At 41.5% G+C, this 26,575-nt stretch overlaps 1 protein-coding gene across 3 annotated transcripts in view; it reads left to right on the top strand.

The window, feature by feature from the left end:
* The window catches only part of LOC100878265 (uncharacterized), a 324,020-nt gene that overhangs the window by 200,299 nt on the left and 97,146 nt on the right, over nucleotides 1-26,575 (top strand). For all 3 annotated transcript variants that reach the window (XM_076530029.1, XM_076530027.1, XM_076530028.1), the window contains exons 7-10: nucleotides 6,567-6,684; nucleotides 21,076-21,169; nucleotides 21,258-21,347; nucleotides 21,495-21,581. In XM_076530029.1, coding sequence (XP_076386144.1) covers nucleotides 6,567-6,684; nucleotides 21,076-21,169; nucleotides 21,258-21,347; nucleotides 21,495-21,581 — 389 coding nt within the window. The remainder of the gene's footprint in view (nucleotides 1-6,566; nucleotides 6,685-21,075; nucleotides 21,170-21,257; nucleotides 21,348-21,494; nucleotides 21,582-26,575) is intronic.

Raw genomic sequence — 26,575 nt, 5'->3', positions numbered from 1 at the left:
CGTTCGAACGCGGCTGTTGCCTTCCAGTTCTCGCAAATTGCCTTCCCTCGTTTCCGCATCAAACGTCTCCGACGATCCATGGTAAGAACAAGGCTTTCATCCTCCAGCTGCCGTTTCGTTTCATAAGAGTCTAAAACGATACCGTCGAGTTTCCCAGCTCCTTTCGCCACACTTCCGTCGCGACTTTGTCCACGGCTGAATTCGTTTCGTGTTTAATGATCGAATCGGTAGCCCGTTTCTAACGGAGATCCGTCCAGCCGCCTACTAATTGGCCGCTTCGATCTCTCCCATAGATCCACGGTAACGGTCACGATGGATAGATAAAACAGAGGCGTGGTTCACGTCATTTTAACGTCGCTACGTGCACGGGGTGGCGGTGATGCCACGGGGGTCGGGTCAGGGATCGAAACGCGCCTCTACGCTCTGCTGGGACTCACGCTGTGTGCTCTATCGATGGAAAGTTTCGATAAAAGAACGCTGTGCCTCCGATCGAGAATCGTTTCGATAGAAATTAGGGCTACGCCCCGGTTTCACCGTGAATTTTCATCGTGTTGCAACGATTAGCTTCGCAAAGGTCGACGCCACCAATGTTGCATGCAAATTTCATTATCTCGATGATAGAAAGCTACTTGCATTTAATATTTCGCGAACTTTGTCTCTTCGTGATCCAAACTGGTCCAAGTTGCAACCATTATTCGTGCAGGTCCGTAAAGGTCGGTACTTACAAATCTTTATTACATCGCTAACTAAATTTTCGTTCTTCAATTCCATTCATTCCTTCCAATTTCTTACGCGATCATTTTAAATGTTCGCATTTTATTTTTTCATGTTTGCAAATAAAAGTATGTAGGTCTATAGTAGTAATAGTATAGTATATTGCAATGATAGAGTAGTAATCCAAGATAAAATTGCATAATTTAAACGCCAATCGACCCTGAAACACTCGGTTAACTTTTGAAACGCGAAGAAGCTGAAAACAGCAGGCGCCGTTCGTGCTTCGCGCGTCTCGCATGATCGACGAGCGGTACGCAGAAGTCGATAGTCTGTCGAAAGGTGAAAGATCGAAAGGTTAATAGAGGTCGAGCGTTTCTTTTTTCTCGCGTTGCCGCGAACGCACTGGCTCAAGTAGCGAACGCATGCCAACTTTTGTGAAAGGACTTTCCATAAATAATATGCTTTTCTCGGTATTAATCAACGTTTAATATATTCGTCTAACAAGCAATTTCCTCGAGACTGCTTGCCTGATAAAAAATGCAGGATTGGCTCCTTTGAGGAGACTATTCTTGGCAAACTTTCGCTTCGGAGTCTCGATTGATTTGGAAAGAGGAATTATTCAGTGAATATTCTGTGAGAAGAGAATTTTAAGGTAGTTCAGGTATACTCTGCTGAATGGTTGATCTATCGATTCAAGTTTGAAGGAAATCAATTTCAAAGTCATCAAATGTCAAGGTCTAGGTCTTTCAAGGTCCGAAAGTTCTCAGGTTTCAAAGTTTTCAGATCTCAGATCTAGGTCTTAAAGTTCTAAGGTCGCAAGATCTCAAGATAGCCTCAAGGTTTATAGGTCCCAAAGGTGAAATATTATAAAACATATGGTCTACGAATTAGGTGTCAGACCCGCATCGAACCTTATCCAAATATCGAGTGTCAAAGTGATCGAAAGAATGACAAGACGCGGTGGAAGGAAGCATGAAAAGGACTCGTTCGTTCACATTAACGACACGTGAGCGAAGGAAAGTGCGACTGGAAACTACCTGTTCGTCGTCGGAAGGATTGTAATTGCAGATCCTTCGGACCGATCCGCATTAGCATCGCAGGGAATTTACATCGCGACTCGGCATGAGAAACGTAGCGGGAATCGATTATTCCTCGAGAGAAGCGTGTTGGTGCGGTGCAGCGACTAATTAAGCGATTATAGCGTTTCGAGCGAGCTAACGAGTGTTAATCCAGAGCCGAGTCGTGCCTGACAGAGCTAGCTAGGGTCAGTCTGCCTCACGCTCGCGCGAGCACCACGATTATTTTACTTATCAGCGTGTTTAGACCAAGTTGTACAGGTTTCTCCGTAACGTGCACGTCTTCTGGTTACTCGATGACCGCCTTTCTTATTATTCTGTCTCCAATTAAAATCAATTTCTTCGACGCTTCGGGATACCTGTTTCAGGATCGTGTTACGCTAGAAACGATGATAAAGCACGGACAGTGAGTTCGGAGCCGCTTTTCCCGAGCTAATTGAGCCATTAACTCTGACTATGAATCGGTTGGAAGAAAATTAAACTTTTTCGACAAACGTTCTCTCAGAGATATACTGCAAGTTTTACCACGGCGTAAATGCTTGAACAATTATAATTTGTCTTGGTAGCGAAAGGGTTATTAAAAAAGAAGGATTCGAACGAAGCGGAGATCGCTAGTAGCCGCGAGGCGTCTGCGTGCCGCTGCTCGTGAGAAAGATGAACGATAGTCAGATGGATACGTCAATACGCGTGCCATTAGTCATATGCATTTCCGATTTATCGCCGCCCCGTAAATCCCTGATTTCTAATTACATGCTCGCGATACTCCCCGTTCGTCGAAACGGTCCTTCTCGCTTTTCTTCCTATTTCCTCTATCGCGCGTTCGGCTCAGATCGATTTCTATTAAAATGAAAACGTCGATGCGCCGTGAAAAGGGGCTGCAGGGCGTAGCGGAACGTGCAATTCACCGACACCTGGCTAACTTATTGGCGTCGATCTCGTCTGGTCCGCTGCATCGGACGGAAGATCTACGCGGGAGAAACTCGAGTCTCCTTCCAGTTCAATAATGGATATTACGCGTATTTTCTATTAATTTGCGATTCATTTTTATTTAATTACTGATAGGTGGAGTCACATTATTATTGATAGTTCGACTGTCACAATAAAAGTTAACTGTTGTCAGACATACTATAATACAAGTTATTAAGAACAAGAATCTTTCAATTTCATCTTCAAATCTGATAGTGCATATCATTGTCTCAGCGTTAAGTTCTTGTCCAATAAATTTATCTGAATTTGCAGCGTCGGTTACAAGCATACCCAACAAGTTAATTCAAAACGTCAAAACAGCACACAAATGATGCTCGCATATGTACATAGTTATTTAGTCCGTGTGTCGATACAGAAGCAGTAAATATCGCGATGCATTTTGCGATACATGAACGTCAGACTGGGAACAAGTTTTACACTCGCTAGAACTCGAAGCGAGGATCGTGCGCTCTCGAAACGAACGCATACCCCAACTCTCCTCCCTCTTTGAACAGAAGAGGACGTCGTGAGCGTAAGTACGCTTGATTTACGCTAAAAGCCAAGTCGGACCGGCGTTCAATCTTTATCGAGGGGGTAATGCGATGATGATGGACGAGCGACGATTTGTAGAGGCGGAATGCGCGCCGCGCAGGATATATGCGCGTCCGCGCTGTGGAACGGTTATTATTGTAACTCGATCCTGGGACGCGGCGCGCCAGGTAGAAAGCGCAGGAATTTCAGGGAGAGACCGCGGGGAAATTCGATGGGAATATTGTTTTCGAGGTTCGAATCTTCGAGATGTTTCGTGGGAAACGAAAGCGTCTGAATAAAGTCATTTCTCGAACGCCAGACGTGCGTGGATCCAGACGCTAATCGGTATCAGCCTTTTAACGCTTTCCTGCTCACGTATTCACCTGATTTATCGCTTATATACCTTTTTAAAAAGGATTATTCTACTAGGAATGTTTTTTCATTGCCAATACTATTAGGTAAAAGCCGTGCACCTGTACAGTCGTTAATTTTTAATGACATTTCTTTCTGGAATTTTGCGACATTTTATGACTAGTCTTTCATTCGTCTGTTCTGATATCTGAATCTATATTTTATGATCATAGTCGTCCTTAAATATTCTTTAGGTAGAAATAACCTTTTAGTACATAAATGAAAGAGGTCTGAGAAATAAAGAGATAACTCAAATGTTACAAGAAATAATACTTCATGGACCTAAAGAAATTCTCATACTATGACATAAAGGTGCAATGAATCTATGTAATAATACCTGGAGTAATTATATGTAATAACACTTTAACGCACAGTTGAATCACCAATGAGTGATACGCAATTAATAAGTGTTAAGTAATATTATCCGGATCAGATTCGAGCAATTAATTGAACAACAAGACCCAAAGGTTGTCGCGTGACGATCAGTCACGCGCCGACACTTCTGTTAGGTTTCTTCCCCGGAAGCACAAGGTTCTTCACTCATTGCAACATCGACGAGAAGGATAAAAAGCAGCGAGTTATACACGGAAGGATCGGTGCGGATGTGTGAAAACGTCCATCGGACATCGTGCCTCTCGTGACAGCGATGCCAGTCTATGAGCTGCAGGCAATCCGTAGTCTCAACGTCTTCATCTCGCGGAGAAACCGCTGGTAGAAGGCCGCCAATCGATCGGTTATGGTAATCCTAGTGGCTGGCTGGATCGTAAAAAAAGGTCGCGTCCGCCAGCGTGATTTTGCATTTCCTTGCTTCGAGAAATCACGCCGAGCAGTGTTCGATGTTTACGACGCGATTAACCGTACTCGTTCCCCATGGTCGCCTGCCGATTTTCTATGCAGCCTTCGGCTTCTGTGGAAACGGTCGAGGATTCCTGAAGAGGCCGAATCGAGATCTCGAGAAGTTTGGATCGTGAAGAACGTTCGTAGAAATCGGTAAACTGCTTAAGCGTGAATTATGAAAGGATGCCTGAATGGGGTGAAAAGAGTTAGGAAGTTTGGGGTTACTTGAACAAATCATACAAATTGACTGACAATGAGAGAATTGTCAAAGTTCGGAGAAAGTGGGGTTACACAGGATCTTATTAGGAAAAAATGTGGAAAGAATTCAGCCTGAACATAGAACCTTGATCTATAATATATTAACCGAGATAGTTCGATACGTTGAGCAATTTGAGTTTACCATAATGGCTAATACGCGCAGCTTCAGGGTACTAACTACACAGGAAATTTCTTTAGACGTGATTTACAGTTCGCTGTCAGAAGTGTACTTAAATTTACAAAGTTCGACGTACAAGAAGATTATCAGCACGCGAGTAACAATGAAAGATCTCGAAAGGTCATGGCGTTACGACAAGGCTGAAAATGCGTAGCACCTGTACCATGAGAGCCCGCGAAGCGTGCACGAGCCTCTACCCCCTGGCATCGAGCATTATTATCGCGTTACCACGTAATCGCCCATATAACTTACACCGCTATGAATTATCATTAACGCCTCGAGCAATCCCCCGGGCGGAATTCAAGCTGCTCGTGCACTCGTTGAGGTGGCCGTGTTTGTCGTAATGGCACGTGTCCTGAGAATCACGAAACCTTTGTCCGTCAATTCCCTCAACGTTTGTCGCACGGAAGTATTCAATTTTGACATTAATGTGATTGGAGACAAGTTCTCTTGGAGACAAGTGCAAGAAGGGACAAATATTCAAATGGGGTTGAAATATGAAATATTCCATAATATATATAATAGTTGCATAATTGTGATCATATATTACTCATAACAGCTGATAGATACCCATTTGGTAAATTTGGAACAGTAATATTCTGAGTTGCATATACATAATATTTTGCAGTGGGTTATTTCTTGTAAAGTACCGAAATTTTCGGCTGATGCCAGTATTCGATCGTCAGAGAGGCAAAGCACGTCGAGGATTTATCCGGCTTCCTCGGCGATCATATCGCACAGGGTCTAATCGATAAACAACGAGGCGATTGTAAACCAACATCGATCGAACGTTAGGAAAGCCCGATCCGAGGCGATAGGGGGATCAACACAGGATCCACGTCGCGAGTCGGTCACGATTAAGACAATAAGATTTTACGATGTCCCCTATTTCAGCCACTTATCCTACGGGGATCTGACCGTGTTCGGGACGTTATTACATTTTCATCGGTGCACTGCTGGTTTCGTAAGCGACCGAGAGATTTTGCTCGAAGATGACCTACTCCGCGCGATAGGCACCGCTAAAAGCCAATCATTTAATAACTTACGCCCGGCTCCAAGATTACGATCGTCTGTGGTACCACGGCGAATCGGATCATGCTCTGTAATCAAATGTTGTTACCGACTTTTATTACGCCGTTAATGCGACTCGCTGTGCGATTATTCTTACTTCCTTCTGTTACACGTACTCTGTGTAAAAACCTGACTTCTCAGAAGACTGTCAAATATTCCTGACACTCGATGCTTCAGACACTCGAATAGTCTTCAGATAAATTTCTATGAGTTCATTTTTAAAATAGACCTGATAATTCTTGGTCCCAGAATTAAATTTGTAATACCATGTTTTTAAACATAGATTCAGTTTTGAGACGTAGACACCTAGTTCAAATGGCAGTCTGCAAAAGGGGTCGAAATTCAGTCCCTTCTGCCATGTGTTCTTTTTCTTTTTAATGTGCATGCACACTTATCTCGAATCAGAAAAGATGAAATAAATTCAAACGACATCATTTGTACTCAGACGAAGTAAATTGTCAGTGTAAAAAGTCAAAAGAAGTAGTGATTCGAATGTCAATTAATTTGGGGATTCGTGTTCGCAGGCTACACGGATACGAATGGCAGACCCGTTCTCGAGTTCGAGGATGACCCATCCAGAAGGGAGACTCTCACCGTTAAAGAAGCGTCGTCGTTTCTTCTCTACCTCGCTCGTTTACCCAGGTACGTATCGGATATATTATTATATCATTGAACGAAGTATCGTATATCTTTCTGTCGCTTGATTTAATAGGTTTGATTCACGTAATCGAAATTAATTATAACTCTTATCGTAATAAATTGCGTAAGGAAAATTTCTCGGGTTACTTCTGCGATATTTCACTGGACTCTCGCGCCGATATTCCGAACATTCTTGGGCGTAATTTTAGCTTTTTTATCTTCGTTGCAAACTTGTACAGTGATAAACTACTTGATGTAAATTTTAGAGACATTTCCGCAATATTTTGAGGCATTGCTTTTTACAAGAAATTTTGAATAAAGTAAACAATTTATGTTTACGTTATTTTGTTACCATCGATGCATGGATGTATAAAATCTTTTTTTAAGTTGATAAAATTATGCAAGGAAGAGTTTCTTTTTCTGGCAGCATAGTAATATTACTATTACACGGCGATGCGGCGATAAAATCGAAAAGTAATCATCTGTCTGTCAGATTGCACGAAATATCAGACGGTACCTGTTCCTCGATCAGGAAATTGCACGACAGACAATTTGAAGGTGTTCCGATGTGGAATTGGCACGGGATCCCATTGGCGGATCGAAAACGAAACGGGACAAGGATAACGATAAAATAAATTGGCATTATGCTCGATTCTTATCAATGAAATATGCACTTTCTCCGAACAATGGGCATATTATGTAATGCGAAATATATTCAGTTTCCTCGTGCACGCTTTCCTCGATGCCGCGATAATGGACCCCACCGTTATTCAAAATTCTATTCCGACGCGTTAAGTGGCGCATGATTTACCGCCATTCCCGTCCCGCCGCCTTTTATTCTACCGCTCGAACACCGTTTTAACGCGTCGTCGATACGATCGGCAAGTCCCGGAGAAGAGAAAGAATTCTACTCGGAGAAAGGGCAACACCTGTTTATATCCTCTATCCGCACGACAATATCGCGTTTCTCCAAATTCCGTTCGAATAATTCAACTTTACAATTAACCCTTTGCGCCCGAGAGGTGGCTCTCAGTCACCATTTTATTTAATACAATAATTTGAAACAAGCATTTTTAACTGGTTCTTTAATATGACACGTGTGGTGTATAAACATAGTGAAACAAAGAATAATGGAAACTAGTGGACAAATAATAACCTCAATAGAATTCATTTAACTTTTTAACTAAATTTTAAAGTTGCTGTTTGTGAACAGTCAAATTACCTTCGAGTGCAAAGGATTAACCCTTTGCGCCCGAGAGGTGACTCTCAGTCACCATTTTATTTAACACAATAATTTGAAACAAGCATTTTTTAACTGGTTCTTTAATATGACACGTGTGATGCATAAACATAGTGAAACAAACAATAGTGGAAATTATTAGTAGACAAATAATAACCTCAAAAGAATTCATTTAACTTTTTAACTAAATTTTAAAATTGCTGTTTGTGAACAGTCAAATTACCTTCGAGTGCAAAGGGTTAATCCTTTGCGCCCGAGAGGTGGCTTTCAGTCACCATTTTATTTAATACAATAGTTTGAAACAAGCATTTTTAACTGGTTCTTTAATATGACACGTGTGATGTACAAACATAGTGAAACAAAGAATAATGGAAACTATTAGTAGACAAATAATAACCTCAAAAGAATTCATTTAGCTTTTTAACTAAATTTTAAAGTTGCTGTTTGAAAAGAGTTAAATTATCTTCGAGTGCAAAGAGTTAACCCCTTGACTTTGACGAGTCTCACTCGTGATGCATTTAGAAATCAAATCTTCCTCAAATTTTTAACACTCTTCAACTTGAAATTTAGGTCCAACAATAATTTGCATAATGAAGAATCGCTGAATATACTCACATTTTAATTTTCTTTATTTGTTTTAACATGTTTTGACTGACGCATCTGGCAAATAAATTGTACGGCAAGAGATTAACGAATCAGAACATATTGACATTAGAATTAATTTTCAATCCTAGCAAGAGAATCGGTAAAGAGGCTTGCCTTCTCGAGGTAGCAATTAATTGAAATCCCCGATAATGTTGGTCGTTTATCAGCGTAATTGAATTATCCGAAGGTAATTGCTCGGCAATTTTTCGACTCTCGAAACGGCTATCGATTAGCGACTGGTTACAGAAACGTATCGGACTAATTAATAGCGGTGCCCGATTACGGGTAGACGTTCGTCTAGGCGATTCTCCGAGTAAAGAAGAGTGATGTCGAGCGAAACGCAAGCCGCGATTTTGCACCTCGTCTGTGATTACGGTGGGCGGCACCGGTCATGTTACGATCGTGGAAAATTATAATTATTACGAAAACCGTGTTCGATCGCTTGTTTGTTTATTTGTTGGAAAGTGCGCGACTCGTCCCTTCCCTTTCGAGGGGATTAATAAATCGTCGATTCAGTGCCGGTCGATTGCAGTTATTATTGCCGGCGATCGCAGAGGAAAAGCGGACAGATGAGCGTAATAAATCGCGAGTGGTGCCCGAAAGTTATATTTTTCGGCCAATTGAATTATACGAGAAGTCAGTTGTTAATAACGTTTTTTTAACTAGGATATTTATTAGTGTACTTTTATTACGAGACTTTTTACCTATAAAATTTTAATGACCTTTTTTATTCCGAGCGCTTAAATTAATTTCTCCCTGACGTGTTCGTTTATCGTTTCTCGCTACATAAAATTCAACGACCATAATTGGAACAAGGAAGCAGGAATTAATAGCTAATTTATGGCTAGTAGATAAATATTGCTTATTTTTAACGTCAAATATTTCTCCAAGTAAACGAGGATGTCTGAGAAAATATGAAGGTGTGAGAAATCAAGATCTTTTGTTTCGTTTTTAATAAAACATTGCAGAATTTTCACAAGCAATTAATAGGAATGCAAACGCCAAACAGCAGATTCTCGAGTTCTTTCGTTCAACCACCTTCGCATACTCGGGTCGTAAAACATATCGTACGATAGCCACGGCAGCCCATTGCGGTATCGTTCATCGTGCAACTTTATGGTGCCCCGTGCAACCGTCTTGTTCGAACAAACCCCATTCGAAGAAACGAGAAGCCCGAGGAGCGAAGAAGACGCTCGATATTGCTCGAGGCTCCTCTCGAGAGCTTGTCTATCTTTCGACATCTTGCATGCGCTTTTCGTGCGAGTACAGGAAAATCGACCGACTCGATACTCGTGATTCTCGATATTCTCTGAATTTAGCTCGTAAATATTCGCCAGGGTATAATTGCGGCACTTTTGTCCGCTTCCGGCGGTATTTGCATTTATGAACCTTAACGGATATTTTTATAAATTTCCATTTTCATCGATTTCACGGAAAAGCTCGGAGAAATTACGAGGCCTATCGTACTTCATCTTGGAAAACGATTCGACTGCATTCCGCGATGAAATTCCTCACAGTCAGCTTTAATGTTCTTCGGGGTAATTAACGTTTTATAATGCGATACGCGAATGTTTTGCGTCTCGACGGAGTTTTCCCATGCTGCGAAATATCCGCGCGAAATTCCAAACGAGCTCTTACGGTGTACATCAAAATTCAAGGATTAGTTGAGTTGTATTGTTGTATATCTATCTTGCATTAGCAGGATATTTCTTTAGGAGAATAGATATGAAACATTTTCGTTAGAATAGGTATGAAACGTTTCTATGTTTAATTGGTTAGCATGAAAATCTTCAAATGATACAATCTTTGTCAACAGTTTTATAGAGAGTATAGAGGCAATATATGTATGTACATATGTATAGACATTAGAATTAATTGCAGCAAAGTCAGAGACAGTCATAGGGACATTAAAATAAGAACATGTTCGAAAAATAGTATAAAGTATAACCTCGAACATAGACATATTGCTACATACTTTATATGTTAATGTATACTTGAATAATTGTAGCAAAATCAGAAATCATAGAATAATTGGTACAAAAGTCAGAGACGGTCATAGGGACATTAAAATAAGAACATGTTCGAAAAATAGTATAAAGTATAATCTCAGACATAGACATGTTGCTACATACTTTATATATTAAATAGAGTATACTTGAATAATTGTAGCAAAATCAGAAATCATAGAATAATTGGTACAAAAGTCAGAGACGATCATAGGGACATTAAAATAAGAACATGTTTAAAAAATAGTATAAGGTATAACCTCAAACGTAGACATGTTGCTAAATACTTTATATATTAAATAGAGTATGCTTGAATAATTGTAGCTAAATCAGAAATCATAGAATAATTGGTACAAAAGTCAGAGACGGTCATAGGGACATTAAAATAAGAACATGTTCGAAAAATAGTATAAAGTATAACCTCGAACATAGACATGTTGCTACATACTTTATAAATTAAATAGAGTATACTTGAATAATTGTAGCAAAATCAGAAATCATAAACTGAAAGATCCAGTAGGTACATTTACGTAAAGACAGTACAAAGTATGAACTTGAACATAAACATATTGCTACATTATTTTAAATGTTACATTATACGTCAAGTTACATAAAATACATAAGATACAATGTACGTCAAGATACATAAGATGCATTATAAATATTTGAAGTAATATTTTTCAACATTGAAAGTGGACAAACGATACTTTATTTCGAAGTCGATTTCTCGTAGAGTCTCTAAAGAATCCCAATAAGTGTTCGTTGAATACAGAATCCTGCAATTCCCACGATCGTCCGAGATAATAGTGGCGACTGTGCAAACAGTTTCACCTATCGGATGATCCTCGAAACTGGCACGCGGAAGGTCGCGGGACCCTCTGGTCATTATGCGTTCATAATAACGAACGTATCGCGGTAATAACTGCGATATGTTCCGGTAGCGAAGAAGAAAGCGGATCCAACGAGGCAGACACCGCTGGAATCCGCCGACGAAAGCTAACAGTGTCATAATGATCCACGGAACACGATCGCCATAAGTCAACGTACCGGTTACGCGGGATTCATTAGTATTTTTCTTCGTGCGGCTCCTTTTTTTCTGTTTTCTCTGGCGAGTGCACGGTGGGAAAGCGACGTGGACGTAACGGCGAGTAGGATTATTCTTGACCTCTGAATTTTCGCACACTTTTCATTCCCGGTGTCTTTGGATTTCATCTCGCTTGGTATCGGTGGTTCTAGCTCGTGATTGTTTAAGAGATTTGTCGGTTTAAAAGTGGCTGACATAGAACGATGAAGATTTTGGAGAGGAAACTATAATTGATGATACTCTTCTACGAATAAGGTAACCGTTTAATGTGTATGTAGATTCGCGGAGGACTCGTTTTGAAGATTAATCGATTTGGGTTTATTAATGTAATGTTCTTCCGTGTGCAATTTTATGCGAACAAAATAACAGTTTAATATGTACGCAGATTTATGGAGGACTCGTTTCGAGGATTAATCGATTTAGGTTCATTAATATTCTTCTATGTTAATTTTGATAAATTCTAAACGAATTACGACTAATAGCAAGAAAATATGGATACTTGTCACACAAGGAATAGTGATTAATACCGTGTCCGTTCGACTTATAAATATCGTGTATTTAATTGTAGAATCGATTCGATAATTTTCTCCGACAATTTTAACTCGAGTTCTCCTGATAAAGGTGATTGATGGACCGGAAATGATGAATCGTTGAAAGTTTTCCTCACGTCTGACGTGTACAAAGTTCGACCTGTCAAAGTTGTATGTTCGACAAGAAAGCTCATTTTTAAGAAGGTGTCGACCGAGCAAGTGGGTTACATTTAATAAACATTACATCTATATTCGTCGATCGAACGCGGTATTGTTTCAACGTGCTTGAAAGTTTCTTCCTAAGCGTAAGAAATGATGGATCGTCGAAAGCTTTCCCTTCGAGAATGTAAATTGATTAAGACTCCTCAAAGTTCGTACATCGAGAATATACTTTCGACTATTTGTCAGTTGACATGTCCTGTCGAACGCCGTTCAATTTCTTTGACAGTCTTCGTGTGTCACGATGAATCACCATTAATTAACAGTCAATGAGGCGGATTCGTTGGATGAGGCGCGGGTACAAATTTTCAGGTTGTGAAATTTAGGATTGGGGATTTGGGGTTTGGGGACTTTGGGGTTTGGAAATTTTGGGAATTGGAGAGCTGAGAGTTGGGTGTTTAGGGATTTGGGGATTTGGGAATTTGGGGATTTCGGGATTTGGGGATTTGGGGATTTGGGGATTTGGGGATTTGGGGATTCGGGGATTTGGGGATTTGGGGATTTGGGGATTTGGGGATTTAGGGATTTGGGGATTTGGGGATTTGGGGATTTGGGGATTCGAGGATTTGGGGATTTGGAGATTTGGGGATTTGGGGATTTGGGGATTTGGGTATTTGGTGATTTGGGGATTTAGAGATTTGGGGATTTGGGGATTTGGGTACTTGGTGATTTGGGGATTTAGAGATTTGGGAATTTGGAGATTTAGGAATTTAGAGATTTGGGGATTTGGAGATTTGGGAATTTAGAGATTTGGGTACTTAGAGATTTGGGGATTTAGAGATTTGGAAATTTAAAAATTTGGGGATTTGAGAGTTTGCATAGTTATGGATTTGGAGACTTGAGAGTTTGGGTATTTAGGAATTTAGGAACTTAGAGAATTAGAAATTTAGGGATTTGGAAAATTAAGAATTTGGGTATTTAAGAATTTGGGAATGTAGGTAGTTGGATTCTGCGAGTTTGGACATTTAGAAATTTGGGAAATTAGGGAATTGGGAGTTTACGAACTTGGCAATTTAGAGTTTTGCGAATTTACTGATTTGGAAATTTAGTAATTTGTGGATTTAGTGATTTGAGGATTTGAGAGTTTGAGTATTTAGAGATTTGGAAATTTAGGTATCTATAAGTTTCACCCCTTGTCCTTGAGTCTCACTCCTGATGCACTCACAGCTCAAATATAACTATAACGAATCTTACTCAAATTTTGAATACTTCTCAATTTAAAATTTAGATCCAGCTATAATTTGCATTATCAAAGATCGTTGAATATAAAATATTCACATTTTAATTTTGATTGCTTGTTTGAACATTATGAATAGTTGCTTGATAGTTAATTTTGACTGACGCATCTGACAAATAAATTGTACAGCAGGGGGTTAAAGTATTTGAGCGTCCAAAAATTTGAAGTCTTCCTATTATATCTGGTACTGTGAGACTTTATGAACTTTCGAATTCAGAGTTTTGAGAATCAAAGGATTTGATATTAAGATTCGAGAGATCGAGGCTATAGAAGTATGCAGAAGTAAAATAACGCGGAAAGTAAAAATTTTGAAACCAAGATATCGCCTGCCATAATTTCCGTGTGCGGAAGTAAGTCGATCAGATAACGGAAGCAGCTAATCGTTAACCAGCGGCGATTCCATACCGACCGGAAAAGTCGTGCTTCCCTTAATTACCAACTATCGAGATTTATTAGTCCAAGGTCGGTCATTTTCACTTGCATCTCTTCCTGGATCCGGCTAAACCTGTCGCTTAGAAAAATCCCTGTGCACGCCTCGATTTCGCGACGAAACGAAGGTGAAATGGCGAAAGTTCCGGAACACGCTTCCAGCTCACGCATCGAGGCTTGCTGGTTCGATTTCGATCGGTCGGAAGACAATGGCGCGAATTATGGAGAATGATCGCGAACGCGCGATAAACTGGCCAGCGTGTATCCAGATTTTAGCGAGAGTTAGATATCGAAGTGTCCGCTCGAGGGAACAGCTCGCCCTTTGTAAATTGTCCAAACGATTTATGTCATTCGCTGACGAATGGACCGTGGGGATTTAGTAAAATGTATCCTGTTGGATACCGCTTCAATGGATCGTATCGTATCTCGGCATTACATTCTGGAAAATGGAAGCTATTGTTGCCTCTGTTTCTTCTCTTTTCGAATCGCCTTTACGCAATGTTCTATTGAATTTAGAATTAAATTAGCCACACCGTTGTGCAACGGTGACTTACGGTTGTTACCCTCTTGCGAAAAGCTTGTCACGAGGTTTACGAATGCTTTTCGCTGAGTTTATGTTTATAGAGTCTGTCAAAGCGAGGCTGTTCAGTTGTTACTCAACAATTAATTACTTAACAATCGTATTTGTAATAGATGTTTTAATATGATGATATATTAGAGCCGTTTAATATAACACTTGACAAATATGCTCTTCCTATGTACTTCAAGTTCTATGTACTTCAAGATTTCTCTCGTTTGTCAAATTAGGTTATGTTTGAAAGACCTCCTCAGCCATATTGGATTCTTTCAATAATTTCATTAGCTCCATTGCTCTTGTAGCAGAAGATTCGTGTCATTTATGAACATGTCTTCTGTTGAGATCTACAAGTATCAAAGTTAACAATTTTCCTTATCTCAATAAAATGAAAGAATAATTTAGAGTGAGGTTCAAGTTCTAAATAAATCATGTTATAACTAAACACCAATCAAACATCATTTCAAATACCATATCACATGATCTATGAACTCTACGAATTTTCGGTGTGAGGTAAATATCTTGATGTCAAAGATGAGAGTAGCTGCATACAATTCTTCTATAAGTTTCGATTGTTAAGGTGTTGTGACGAGGTCCATCGATGTGTCAGCGTGAACACGCGCTCGAGAGGGAGTCACGAGGCAGATCGTAGGACGATAGTATCACGAAGGATCTCAGGTTGATCCAGTTGTGCACCTGACCGCATTTCTGCATGAGTTATGGACGTGCATCAATCCTTTTTACCCTCCCTCCTGCAGCATCGTGATCGTCCTCCCGCCTCTCTTAACCACCCTCGACGGTAACGGTAACGGTTTCGTCGAAACGTCCCTCGTTGCAATCTCGCTTTTCCCTGCGGGACGAAGATCTGGAACTGCAGTTTGTCGACCCACTTCCGAGATCGTATCTGACTCCTCGAGCCTCTCTTTTCCTCCTCGTTCCTTCGTTTTCCCGTTCTATGCTTCTTCTTTCTCTCTGTCTCTCTTTGGTTAGTCTCTCTCCCTCGTTTGAGCTTCATTCTACATTGCCGCGGCACGATTGTTAAGCACATCCCCCTCGTTACAGAAGATTTAACGATATAGCATTTCTTTTTCCTTCCTAACCGTCGTCGCCCGAGGATCGATGATTCCTTGGTGAATGCTAGTTTGCTTTTATGCTGTTGGTGATTCTTGACGATGGGTGACGAATAGAAATTACGGTGCAAAGGATTTCCGATCGATGTCTTCGATCTGTTCTATTTAGATCGCGGCTGACTTTTCTTGGGTCGTTGGCGGGTGATAGTTTGTATTATTGTTTGGATAGTGTATATCGTGTGGTACATTGCGATGCGTTACCGCATGTTACCACAAAAGGTATCTCTTGTTACCACAAGCTATGTTACGGGACGAATCTATAACGTGTCAATTGTGCCTCGCTTGAAATGCATCGCGCGTTGCATTTACCACTTGTTGAATGCAGTGGGGTGTAAATTGCAGTGCGCCGAAATACCACGTGGCGAATACAGTATACATTGAATTTACTATGTGTCGAGTTCATCAGGCACCGAATTTACGACGTGTCGAATTTTTCAATGGGCCGAAGTCACGACGCCTCAAATTCACCACGCGTCGAATTCACAACGCGTCGAATTTACCATGCGTCGAGTTTACCACGCATTGAATTCACCACGCGTTGAATCCATCACGCGTCGAGTTCACCACGCGTCAAATCCCTCACGCGTCGAATTCACCACGCGACGAATTCATCACGCGTCGAATTCACCACGCGTGGAATACATCACGCGTTGAGTTCACCACGCGTCGAATCCCTCACACATCGAATTCACCACGCGTCGAATCCCTCACGCGTCGAATTCACCACGCATTGAATTCACCACGCGTCAAATTCACCACGCGTCGAATTCACCACGCGTCGAATCCCTCACGCGTCGAATTCACCACGCGTCGAATCCATCACGCGTCGAATCCATCACGCGCCGTATCCATCATGCGTTGAATTCACCACGCGTCGAATTCATCACCCGTCGAATCTACCATGTACCATATATTTTTAACCAATTACCATATCAACCTTGGTCAACATTTATCATCGTCGTCAAATCTATTAAGCACCAGTCCAACGCAGATAAAAAATAATCGTTTCTATAAAATTTTCCCAAATAGAAAGAACCGTAAAGTGGACTCATATCGCAGTTATCGTTCCGCAGAGCAATTCAGCTTTGATAAGGAGACCGCTTATGCAACCTGTCGCTCGAATTGCTCATTTAAAATTCCGATAAGACTGCATTCGTTGACACGACTGTTGCACTTAGCATACTCGTTGCGGCTGATCAGCATACAAATCTCGCCACTGAATTCGGATGGCTTAATAGCAGGAGAATCTATAAATTAGTCGTATGTGACTGTTATTTTAACGAACTATATTTCATCTAAAGAATTTACACGGTTTCAAAAAAACGAGAAAGTTACAGAAACATTTAAAGTCGATATCTTCGATTTTATTACTATTTTATGAGGTTGGAAATAAAAATAGTACCGGATATTGGTCGAGGATATTGAAAGCAAGTTTCTTTGAAACGTTCTAATATTTCATTCGAAAGTAAATATTAAATATAGCTGCAGTTAATATTAGATTTATTTGATTCAGTTTTTTGCTGTAGGTTCTTTTTTCCAGCGACGTCACATCTTTCCATGTTAATAGACCATTGTTTGCTCACCTGCAAATTTCTCTTCTCGAAGAAGAAGACCCTCATTTGCATACGCTCAATGGCAATATCGCAATTATAAGTTTAATTATTACCACGAACGCCAGCCCGGAGGTACGCGACACCGCACTTCCCTCGATTGTTGCTCAAAGGCCACAGCTTCTTCTTCGCAAGCCGATTAACATATTTCCACGTGACTTGGAGCCTAAACGTTCTATTTGTCGAATATTACGGAGCATATTCGCGTGGGAAGTCGAAAAATGAACGGCAATCCGCTTGGCGAGTAGAAACCAGGAGACCCGTATTCTTAATAACGTTCTAATAGAGTTAACAGCTCTCTAACGATGCGGTACGTCGAGTGTGACGCTTTAATAGCGTTAAACATGCTGGAGGAAAAAAAGTGGAACAGCAGAAACGTAGAGATACAGTCTCCGTATAATACGCATGGATCGTGGCCTCTTCGGGTAATTTAGCATTCAAAATTGCCGGATAAAATAGGACGCAGGAAAGAGGTAATAACGTAATAGAGAACGTGAGCGCGTGTTTCAAAGAGGTGTTGCGGTACGCCATTCAGTTTTTGCGTCTTAGATTGATTAACATCTTCTCACTGTATCGTGAGATTCTGAGTTCGTCGGGTCCATCATTGTTCTGCATCTCAGTTTTGTGGAGATCTTTCGTCTACTTTGATTTCTTATAATTCTTTCATATTGAGTCAACTAGTTGATGAATTAGAAATAGTTGAACAAAGTTGTAGGAATATTTATAAAACACGTATGTAGCCATTTTTGTCAAATAAATATACTACAAGTGGTACATGGAGATACTTTTATGTCATCAAATCATATGAAAGTACCTACGTACTGAGTTTACCATTTCGCTTCCTGAAGAGTATCAATATTTCCCGATACACGATACCGAATAAATAGAGCAGAAAAGGTCACCCATCCAATATTAATCTCTGTCTATCGAACAAATTCCATCCATCCAGTGAAAGTGTTCCAAACTCGACTGCGAACTGGAGCACTCGAGCTTCGCTTTCGTTCGTATTCCCGATAAAAAACATCTTCATGATTACTCTACACACACTCGATAGCTTCTTCATGGAACATTCTCCCACGTGTTCGGTCAAAGTGTAACCACGGAGCAGCAAAGTTACATCCTGGCAAAGGTTCGAGGAACGACGGGTCGTGACGGGGTCTTTGCTCGACAACCTTTTGCCCACCCAGGTCGTGGCTGCGGTTTTAGGTATATACAAGGGACGAGCTGTCGCGATACCGAACACGCTGCTTCCACGAGCTTCTCTAGCTTCACAATGCCGCTAATGCATGAGTTTCCTCGTGGAGGAGTGGGCAGTGGCGTAGAGAATGTCCGACACGCCAGACAGTTACGATCGAATTGTAAATCCACGTGTCACGGTTATGGCGGAACCGTTCGACGGCCACCGTCTTCGGGTTAATTGACAACGACTCCCCGATTTACCTTGTAACGCCGACTTATTTCTATGTTTACAGTTTTCCAAGAAGTACCGATAGGTTATCACGTTGACCGTTGTTCTTTCAGGCTAATTTGTCACGCGTTGTAATTACGTATGGTAACTTCCTACTCTGCCACTGTTATACACAAGCTGATCTACGTTGTGATCATTGAATTCACCACGCGTTGAATCCATCACGCGTCGAATTCATCACGCGTCGAATTCACCACGCGTCGAATCCCTCACGCGTTGAATTCACCACGCGTGGAATTCATCGCGCGTCGAATCCCTCACGCGTCGAATGCACCACGCGTCGAATTCACCACGCGTGGAATCCATCACGCGTCGAATCCCTCACACGTCGAATCCCTCACGCGTCGAATTCACCACGCGTCGAATTCACCACGCGTGGAATCCATCACGCGTCGAATTCACCACGCGTCGAATCCCTCACGCGTTGAATTCACCACGCGTCGAATTTATCGCGCGTCGAATCCCTCTCGCGTCGAATTCACCACGCGTCGAATTCACCACGCGTCGAATCCCTCACGCGTCGAATTCACCACGCGTCGAATCCCTCTCGCGTCGAATTCACCACGCGTCGAATTCACCACGCGTGGAATTCACTACGCGTGGAATCCATCACGCGTCGAGTTCACCACGCGTCGAATCCCTCACACGTCGAATTCACCACGCGTCGAATCCCTCACGCGTTAAATTCACCACGCGTCGAATTCATCGCGCGTCGAATCCCTCACGCGTCTACGTGTTCTATTTGCTATAGATATATTTAACGCATAGTATTTGTCATGCGAAGTAATACCACCCATTGTATTTATCATACAAGTATTTACTACAAAATTAAAATTAGGAATTTGACCATAAAGAAATACCGTCTGAACTCAAGACCATTGTACATTGAAGATGCGTTTGCAACCGTTAATCTTCCTCAATCTCAATGGTATCATTAACCGTTGAAAGTATCCAATAGAACCGTCCGACTTAATTGATTAAAGCCGTTCAATAGTGTCCATTATACTCTGATTTCATTGACCCTGACAAGACACTTGTATCTAAGAAACCGTGTCTATTATCGTTTTTCAATACAGTCTCGACTTGTCTGAGCGAGACGAATACAATGCAGACGGTAGAAAAACAAAAATACGTAGCTGCATTTTCGTTTGTCAATCGTGGAGAGTATGAAAGAGAGTACTGGCATGGCAGAACGGGGCTCGAAGCGGATTAAAGCGATCGCAAGTACAATGAAGGGCATTGTGAACGGTGGATACGCCACTGTGAAGTGGAGGCATGATTGCTGTACGTATGAAAAGGGGTTGGCGGGAGGAGAAGGGTTAGGGTGCCACTGGAGCCGCGTGAGAAACGCTGCACAATTACGCGAACCACCCACGTGTCACATCTCAATGCGGGATCACGATACCATTTTCTTATACTCGATACTTTATATTTTATACCGACATTGGTACAACTAGGTACTTTATTAAAATAATTCCTTTATTTTTATATCTCTGTACCTCTAGATTTCTAGATATCTATAACGCTCCTTATACTTTTAGAGTTCTGACTCTCCCAATTTTCTATATCTATAGATATTTATATCTTCAATACTATATCTTCTGTAAGTCTACATTTATAACTCCTTATGTCCTTACAACCTCTCCAAATCTCTTTATCTCTAAATTTCTATATCTGCAATCTTGATGCTCTCAAATCCTTATGTCCTTGAATCGCAGTATTCTTGAAATCTCTACAGATCTAGTTTCTATCTTCTCTTTATGTCCTCAACTCTTTACATCTTCAACTTCAGTATCTCCAGTATCTCCAAATTCTTCAAATCTCTACAGATCTAGTCTCTATCTTTTCCTTGTATCCCCAACTCTTTACATCTGCAACTTCACGTACCTCCAGTATCTCCAGTTATATTAAATAACTATCAAGTTTGCAACAACGGGTCATTAATAACGATGAAACGTTCGAAAACAAGAAACGCTTCCCGCCAGCGTGATTCAATTACCGTTCGAGAAGGTCGAAGCGAAACGATTTAACGCCTTCAAGGGGCCAGCGTGAACTCGCGAGCGGATTACACGCTTTCGCGAGCGTGTCGACTCGTTTTACGCTTTGATCATAGCCGGGGAACAGAAATCGTGTTACTACGGATATCACCAAACGTATTAATGATTTATCACCGAGGAGATGAAATTTTTCATTTATCTGACTCGAATTTTCTCTGATTTCAGCTACGAAAGCACGAAGAATGGTTTCACTCTGTTGGTTCGAGGAAACGGTCCCGAGTGTTTGGAGTTTCTGGACAAAGTTCTGTCTCTTGTGCAGGTATATTTTATTGCAACAATATAATAAATGTTTACTTAATGTGACAATAAGTGACACAGAAGATAAATAAAATTTGCTTAATTTTCAGGGACGAGTCTATGTATCTCAGGCATTGCTGTTGCAGAGTTCCGTGTCCGAACACTCGACAGAATCTCAGTTACCTTTGAGTCACGTCAAGGTAATAATTAATTCACTAAGACGTATTGATAAGGAGTCTCTAGTGCTCTTCGAAACGAAGTCGCCGTGAGAACGCGTCGCAAAGTGGTCTCAATTTTTGAAAGGATGAATCACGAGAGGGTTTAAGAGCTTTCTGTTCTGTTCTCAGACGATCGCGGTGGACGAGCAAACTTTGAGAGAACGCGTTCCCAGACGAGAGAGCCTCGACCAGGCGCAATGGATCGCATTTTATAAGGTAAATTAATATTTCACCGCCTTCCAGCGATATTCGTCCTCGATACCCTTGGGCGTAAATGTAAACTCTCGTTCTTTAAAACCTGACGTCTTTCTTCGGCGTTGAATTCAATTTAACTTTAAGAGAAAGGTGCTTGAACTCCTCAGGGAAGCTCTCGGTGTATTTTAATCTCCAGCTGAGGGTTGATCTTAGTGAAGTGCTTGCTTAAATACTCTACAAGTTTTTCATCTTAAATATTATAGAAATATTAGCTCAAATATTATGGAAATGTTAGTTCAAATATTATAGAAATATTAGTTCAAATATTACAAAAATATTAGCTCAAATATTCTCTCATAGAGGTAGTAGTTACTCATGGTTGATATTTGGTCAAATTAGTTGCCACAAGCCAGTCATATTGGTTCGTGTATGTCCAACACATTTCAACAAACACATACTCCACCTATCGAACGTACTCGATAGGACAAGAACATACTCCACCTTTGTACGCACATATGGGAACGTATGTAGTCAATCGTCTGCGTTGAAATTACCACGCATTGCACTCTTTACGCGTTGTATTGCTACGCGCTGGGTTACCACGCGCTGTAATTACCACGCATTGCACTATCTACGCGTTGTATTGCTACGCGCTGAGTTACCACGTGTTGTAATTACCACGCATTGCACTCTGTACGTATTTTAATTACCACGCATTGCACTATCTATGCGTGGTATTGCTACGCGCTGAGTTACCACGCGTTGTAATTACCACGTGTTATAATTACCACGCATTGCACTCTCTACGCATTGTAATTACCACGCATTGCACTATCTATGCGTGGTATTGCTACGCGCTGAGTTACCACGTGTTGTAATTACCACGCATTGCACTCTGTACGCATTTTAATTACCACGCATTGCACTATCTATGCGTGGTATTGCTACGCGCTGAGTTACCACGCGTTGTAATTACCACGCGTTGTAATTATCACGCATTGCACTCCCTACGCATTGTAATTACCATGCATTGCACTATCTATGCGTGGTATTGCTACGCGCTGAGTTACCACGCGTTGTAATTACCACGTGTTGTAATTACCACGCATTGCACTCTCTACGCATTGTAATTACCACGCATTGCACTATCTACGCATTGTAATTACCACGCATTGCACTCTCTACGCATTGTAATTACCACGCATTGCACTATCTATGCGTGGTATTGCTACGCGCTGAGTTACCACGCGTTGTAATTACCACGTGTTGTAATTACCACGCATTGCACTCTCTACGCATTGCACTCCCTACGCATTGTAATTACCACGCATTGCACTATCTATGCGTGGTATTGCTACGCGCTGAGTTACCACGCGTTGTAATTACCACGCATTGCACTCTCTACGCATTGTAATTACCACGCATTGCACTATCTATGCGTGGTATTGCTACGCGCTGAGTTACCACGCGTTGTAATTACCACACATTGCACTATCTATGCGTGGTATTGCTACGCGCTGAGTTACCACGCGTTGTAATTACCACACATTGCACTATCTATGCGTGGTTAACGAGGATTTCCATCGACGAACGTGGAATATCTGGAAGGCTCCAATGGAGAGCCGCGGACAAATTGATGTCGAAAACGATCGCACCTCCGTCCGGCTAGCGCACGAGAAACGTACGAGCAGGAATTTGGGCATCGTTGATTGGTCTGACTGAATGTCACGACGGTGATTCGGCAGGTTCGATGAAAAATGAGCGTGGCTCTTCCGGCGGCTACGAACGGAATAATTGTGCCTCGGTGTTCGCCACTCGAGCGAGCTGCCTTTCGAATCGCGCCCGCAATTATTGTCGGCGAGCGACGGTGGCACTGACCGATGTTACCAATTTATCCGGGGCTCTCAACCCACGGGTACCCGCGTAATGGCGTTTTAATGGGTCCCGTTAAGAAAAAAACCGCGTCCGACGTGTACGCAGACGGGCCCCGTCGCCGGTATCGCGATCGCAATTCGTCACGGTCCTCGCAATTTTTTTCCAAGCCGAGACATGCCTTCGAATTATGCGGCGCGTTTAAGGGAGCCAAGTATTCGCTGATGGCGAAAGGATCGAGTGTTTTGACGTGAATCCGGCGTACCTACACCACCGGATAATTGATGTTGTCCCACGAATGTGCCCGGGTTTCGAGACGATACTTGCTGGACCGAGATTTCAAAGAGGACCAAGCTGTCGCGCGAGCCTCGTTCCTGATTGTCCACCCTTTTCAATGGGGATCATCTTTTTTTATGAACGCCTTTGCGGATCCGGCTCTCGTACATCTGGTTTAGTCCTGCTTATGTCTCGTGTTCTTATATAGTCCGTAGATTTAGCTACGCTATGGTGGTTCATATGTTCACATATGGTCGTATGTGGCCCGAGAGCAAGTTTTATCAAATTATTTATTTATAGAAAAGCAAGCTATAGACTCTTTTTAAGACTGTCAATGTTGAAATAATTATACACATTAATAGGCTAAAAGATCAGATTAAAAGATTAAGTATCTTTGTTTTTAATAATCTATATTTTAATGAGTCTGACCAGAACATCAGTTTTTACTATGGCAGTCAATGTATTAGACTATTGATATTCATTTTTGTGTTCCTTCATTCCTGTACAACATCAACTATCTTTCTCTATTTCGTCATAGTGTAAATATCAATCAGTAACTTTAAAATAAATATAGTGTTTGTAACTGGTCACTACCTGACGCACGTGGTGCGTCATAAGTTTCAGACATATCGTATCCCTACCTCAAAAATTCATTTTTGATTTGCATTACAAATACAGGTGTTCAATCCACGATGAAAGTACAAAGAATTTTTCCTTTCAAACCCTTTGAATTTTAAGTGAATCTATTGAATAGCGAAATTCGATTCCATTGAATCTTACGCCATTGATGAATACTAACTATACATTTATTATTTCGCACAAAGTGTCGGTGAGATCAATGCAGCTCAATCAAATATATCAAATCCACGTTATTGTTAGATTGAAAAACTGGAGAATTTTTAAACGAGATTGCAATTCTAACTAAACGTCTAAACCGCAGATGAAGAGAAGGATCTCCATGCTTACGTCCTTCGGTCTTTTGTACGTGAACGAGTTGGCGTTATTATTCAGTCATTGTTCGGCTGAAAATAGCACGATGACGAGTTCGTATCTGGCCATTGAGACGCTAGATATGTACCGATAAAGACGATAGTAAAGAACTAAAGACGAAACGCGAGGTGACTCCGACGACAGTTATTCGCGACCTTGTCGACGATCGATCGGGAATCATTACAAGGAGAAAATTTTGCCGTTCGCCGATGGAAAATGTTCGTAAATAACGGTCGCGATGTTCCTCTGGACAGGCATTAGCTTAGCTTGTCGTTTAGTCACGCGTTGAATTCCTCGGCGGAAAGTAAGGACTCCTCTTTCGCGAAACATCCTGAGAACGAGCCGTGCGTAATCGAATGCGTCGACCTCCGGTGTTCTCGATTATAAGACGTTCAACTTTCTTGATCCCGGTGAAATATGTGCGGCGATAAATAAATCTGTTTCCCATTACTTCTGAACCATCTAAACACGTCAGACAATTAGTTTATGGAGTTAATCAATTTCCAGTCTGTTTTTAATTTACTGCGTTAAAATAATGGCGGAGAGAGAAATCTAAATACTATTAAGATCGTACCGATAACAGGTATCGACACGAACGATCGAACTGAAAAATGATTTATGACAACCGAACGTGTTAATTATACCGGGCGATCTTAGAAGAGGAAACAAATGGCTCTCTATTCTCAGTAGACTGTAATTGATTTTTCTAACCGTCTTGCAACATACATCATCCCGTTAGAAGCTACTACCGAACTCCAGAAGTCAACGTCCGCAGAAATCGACCGAAGAATTATTAACGATCGCTAGTCATCGGAGATAAAGTTTGAGTTATAGCGATCGTCGAATCGTTTTGACAACGATACCGGGGAAGTCAGCAAGCGAATTGCCTCTGGCGATAGCCGATCTCTCGATCGATCGATCTATCATGATTTCACGAAATTAAGACGTCAATTGAGCGTGCGATCCACCTTGCGAGTTGTAATGTGCTCATAATTCGCTTGTCTGTCATGAATGTGTATCGTTTAAACTTACTTTGCGGCATGTAAACTTCCAATTAAGATTTGTCGCGGTTAATAACATTGCCACGAGTTGAATCTTTGCTATTTATTGTCATGCGGTGCTTTTATCATGTTTTGTCGTGTGTATTGTATTTGTCGAGTGTTGAGTTGTTACGCGTTATATTGGCGTTGGTTGAATTATCACACGTTATAGTTTCTACGTGTTGTATTTATCATGTGTTGTATTGCTACGCGCTGAGTTACCACGCGTTGCACTATCTACGCGTTGTATTGCCACGCGCTGAGTTACCACGCGTTGTAATTACCACGCATTGCACTATCTATGCGTGGTGTTGCTACGCGCTGAGTTACCACGCGTTGTAATTATCACGCATTGCACTATCTATGCGTTGTATTGCCACGCGCTGAGTTACCACGCGTTGTAATTACCACACATTGCACTATCTATGCGTGGTGTTGCTACGCGCTGAGTTACCACGCGTTGTAATTACTACGCATTGCACTATCAGTGCGTGGTATTGCTACGCGCTGAGTTACCACGCGTTGTAATTACCACGCATTGAAATGTCAGTGCGTGGTATGGCTACGCGCTGAATTACCACGCACTGTAATTACCACGCATTGCAGTATTAGTGCGTGGTGTTGCTACGCGCTGAGTTACCACGCGTTGTAATTACCACGCATTGCACTATCTATGCGTGGTGTTGCTACGCGCTGAGTTACCACGCGTTGTAATTACCATGCATTGCAATGTCAGTGCGTGATATGGCTACGCGCTGAGTTACCACACACTGTAATTACCACGCATTGCAGTATCAGTGCGTGGTATTGCTATGCGCTGTGTTACCACGCGTTACA

Source organism: Megachile rotundata, chromosome 3, assembly GCF_050947335.1.
Source record: "Megachile rotundata isolate GNS110a chromosome 3, iyMegRotu1, whole genome shotgun sequence".
NCBI lineage: Eukaryota > Metazoa > Arthropoda > Insecta > Hymenoptera > Megachilidae > Megachile > Megachile rotundata.
The sequence above is the reverse complement of the archived record's forward strand: the minus strand, read 5'-3'. Positions and strand labels throughout refer to the sequence as shown.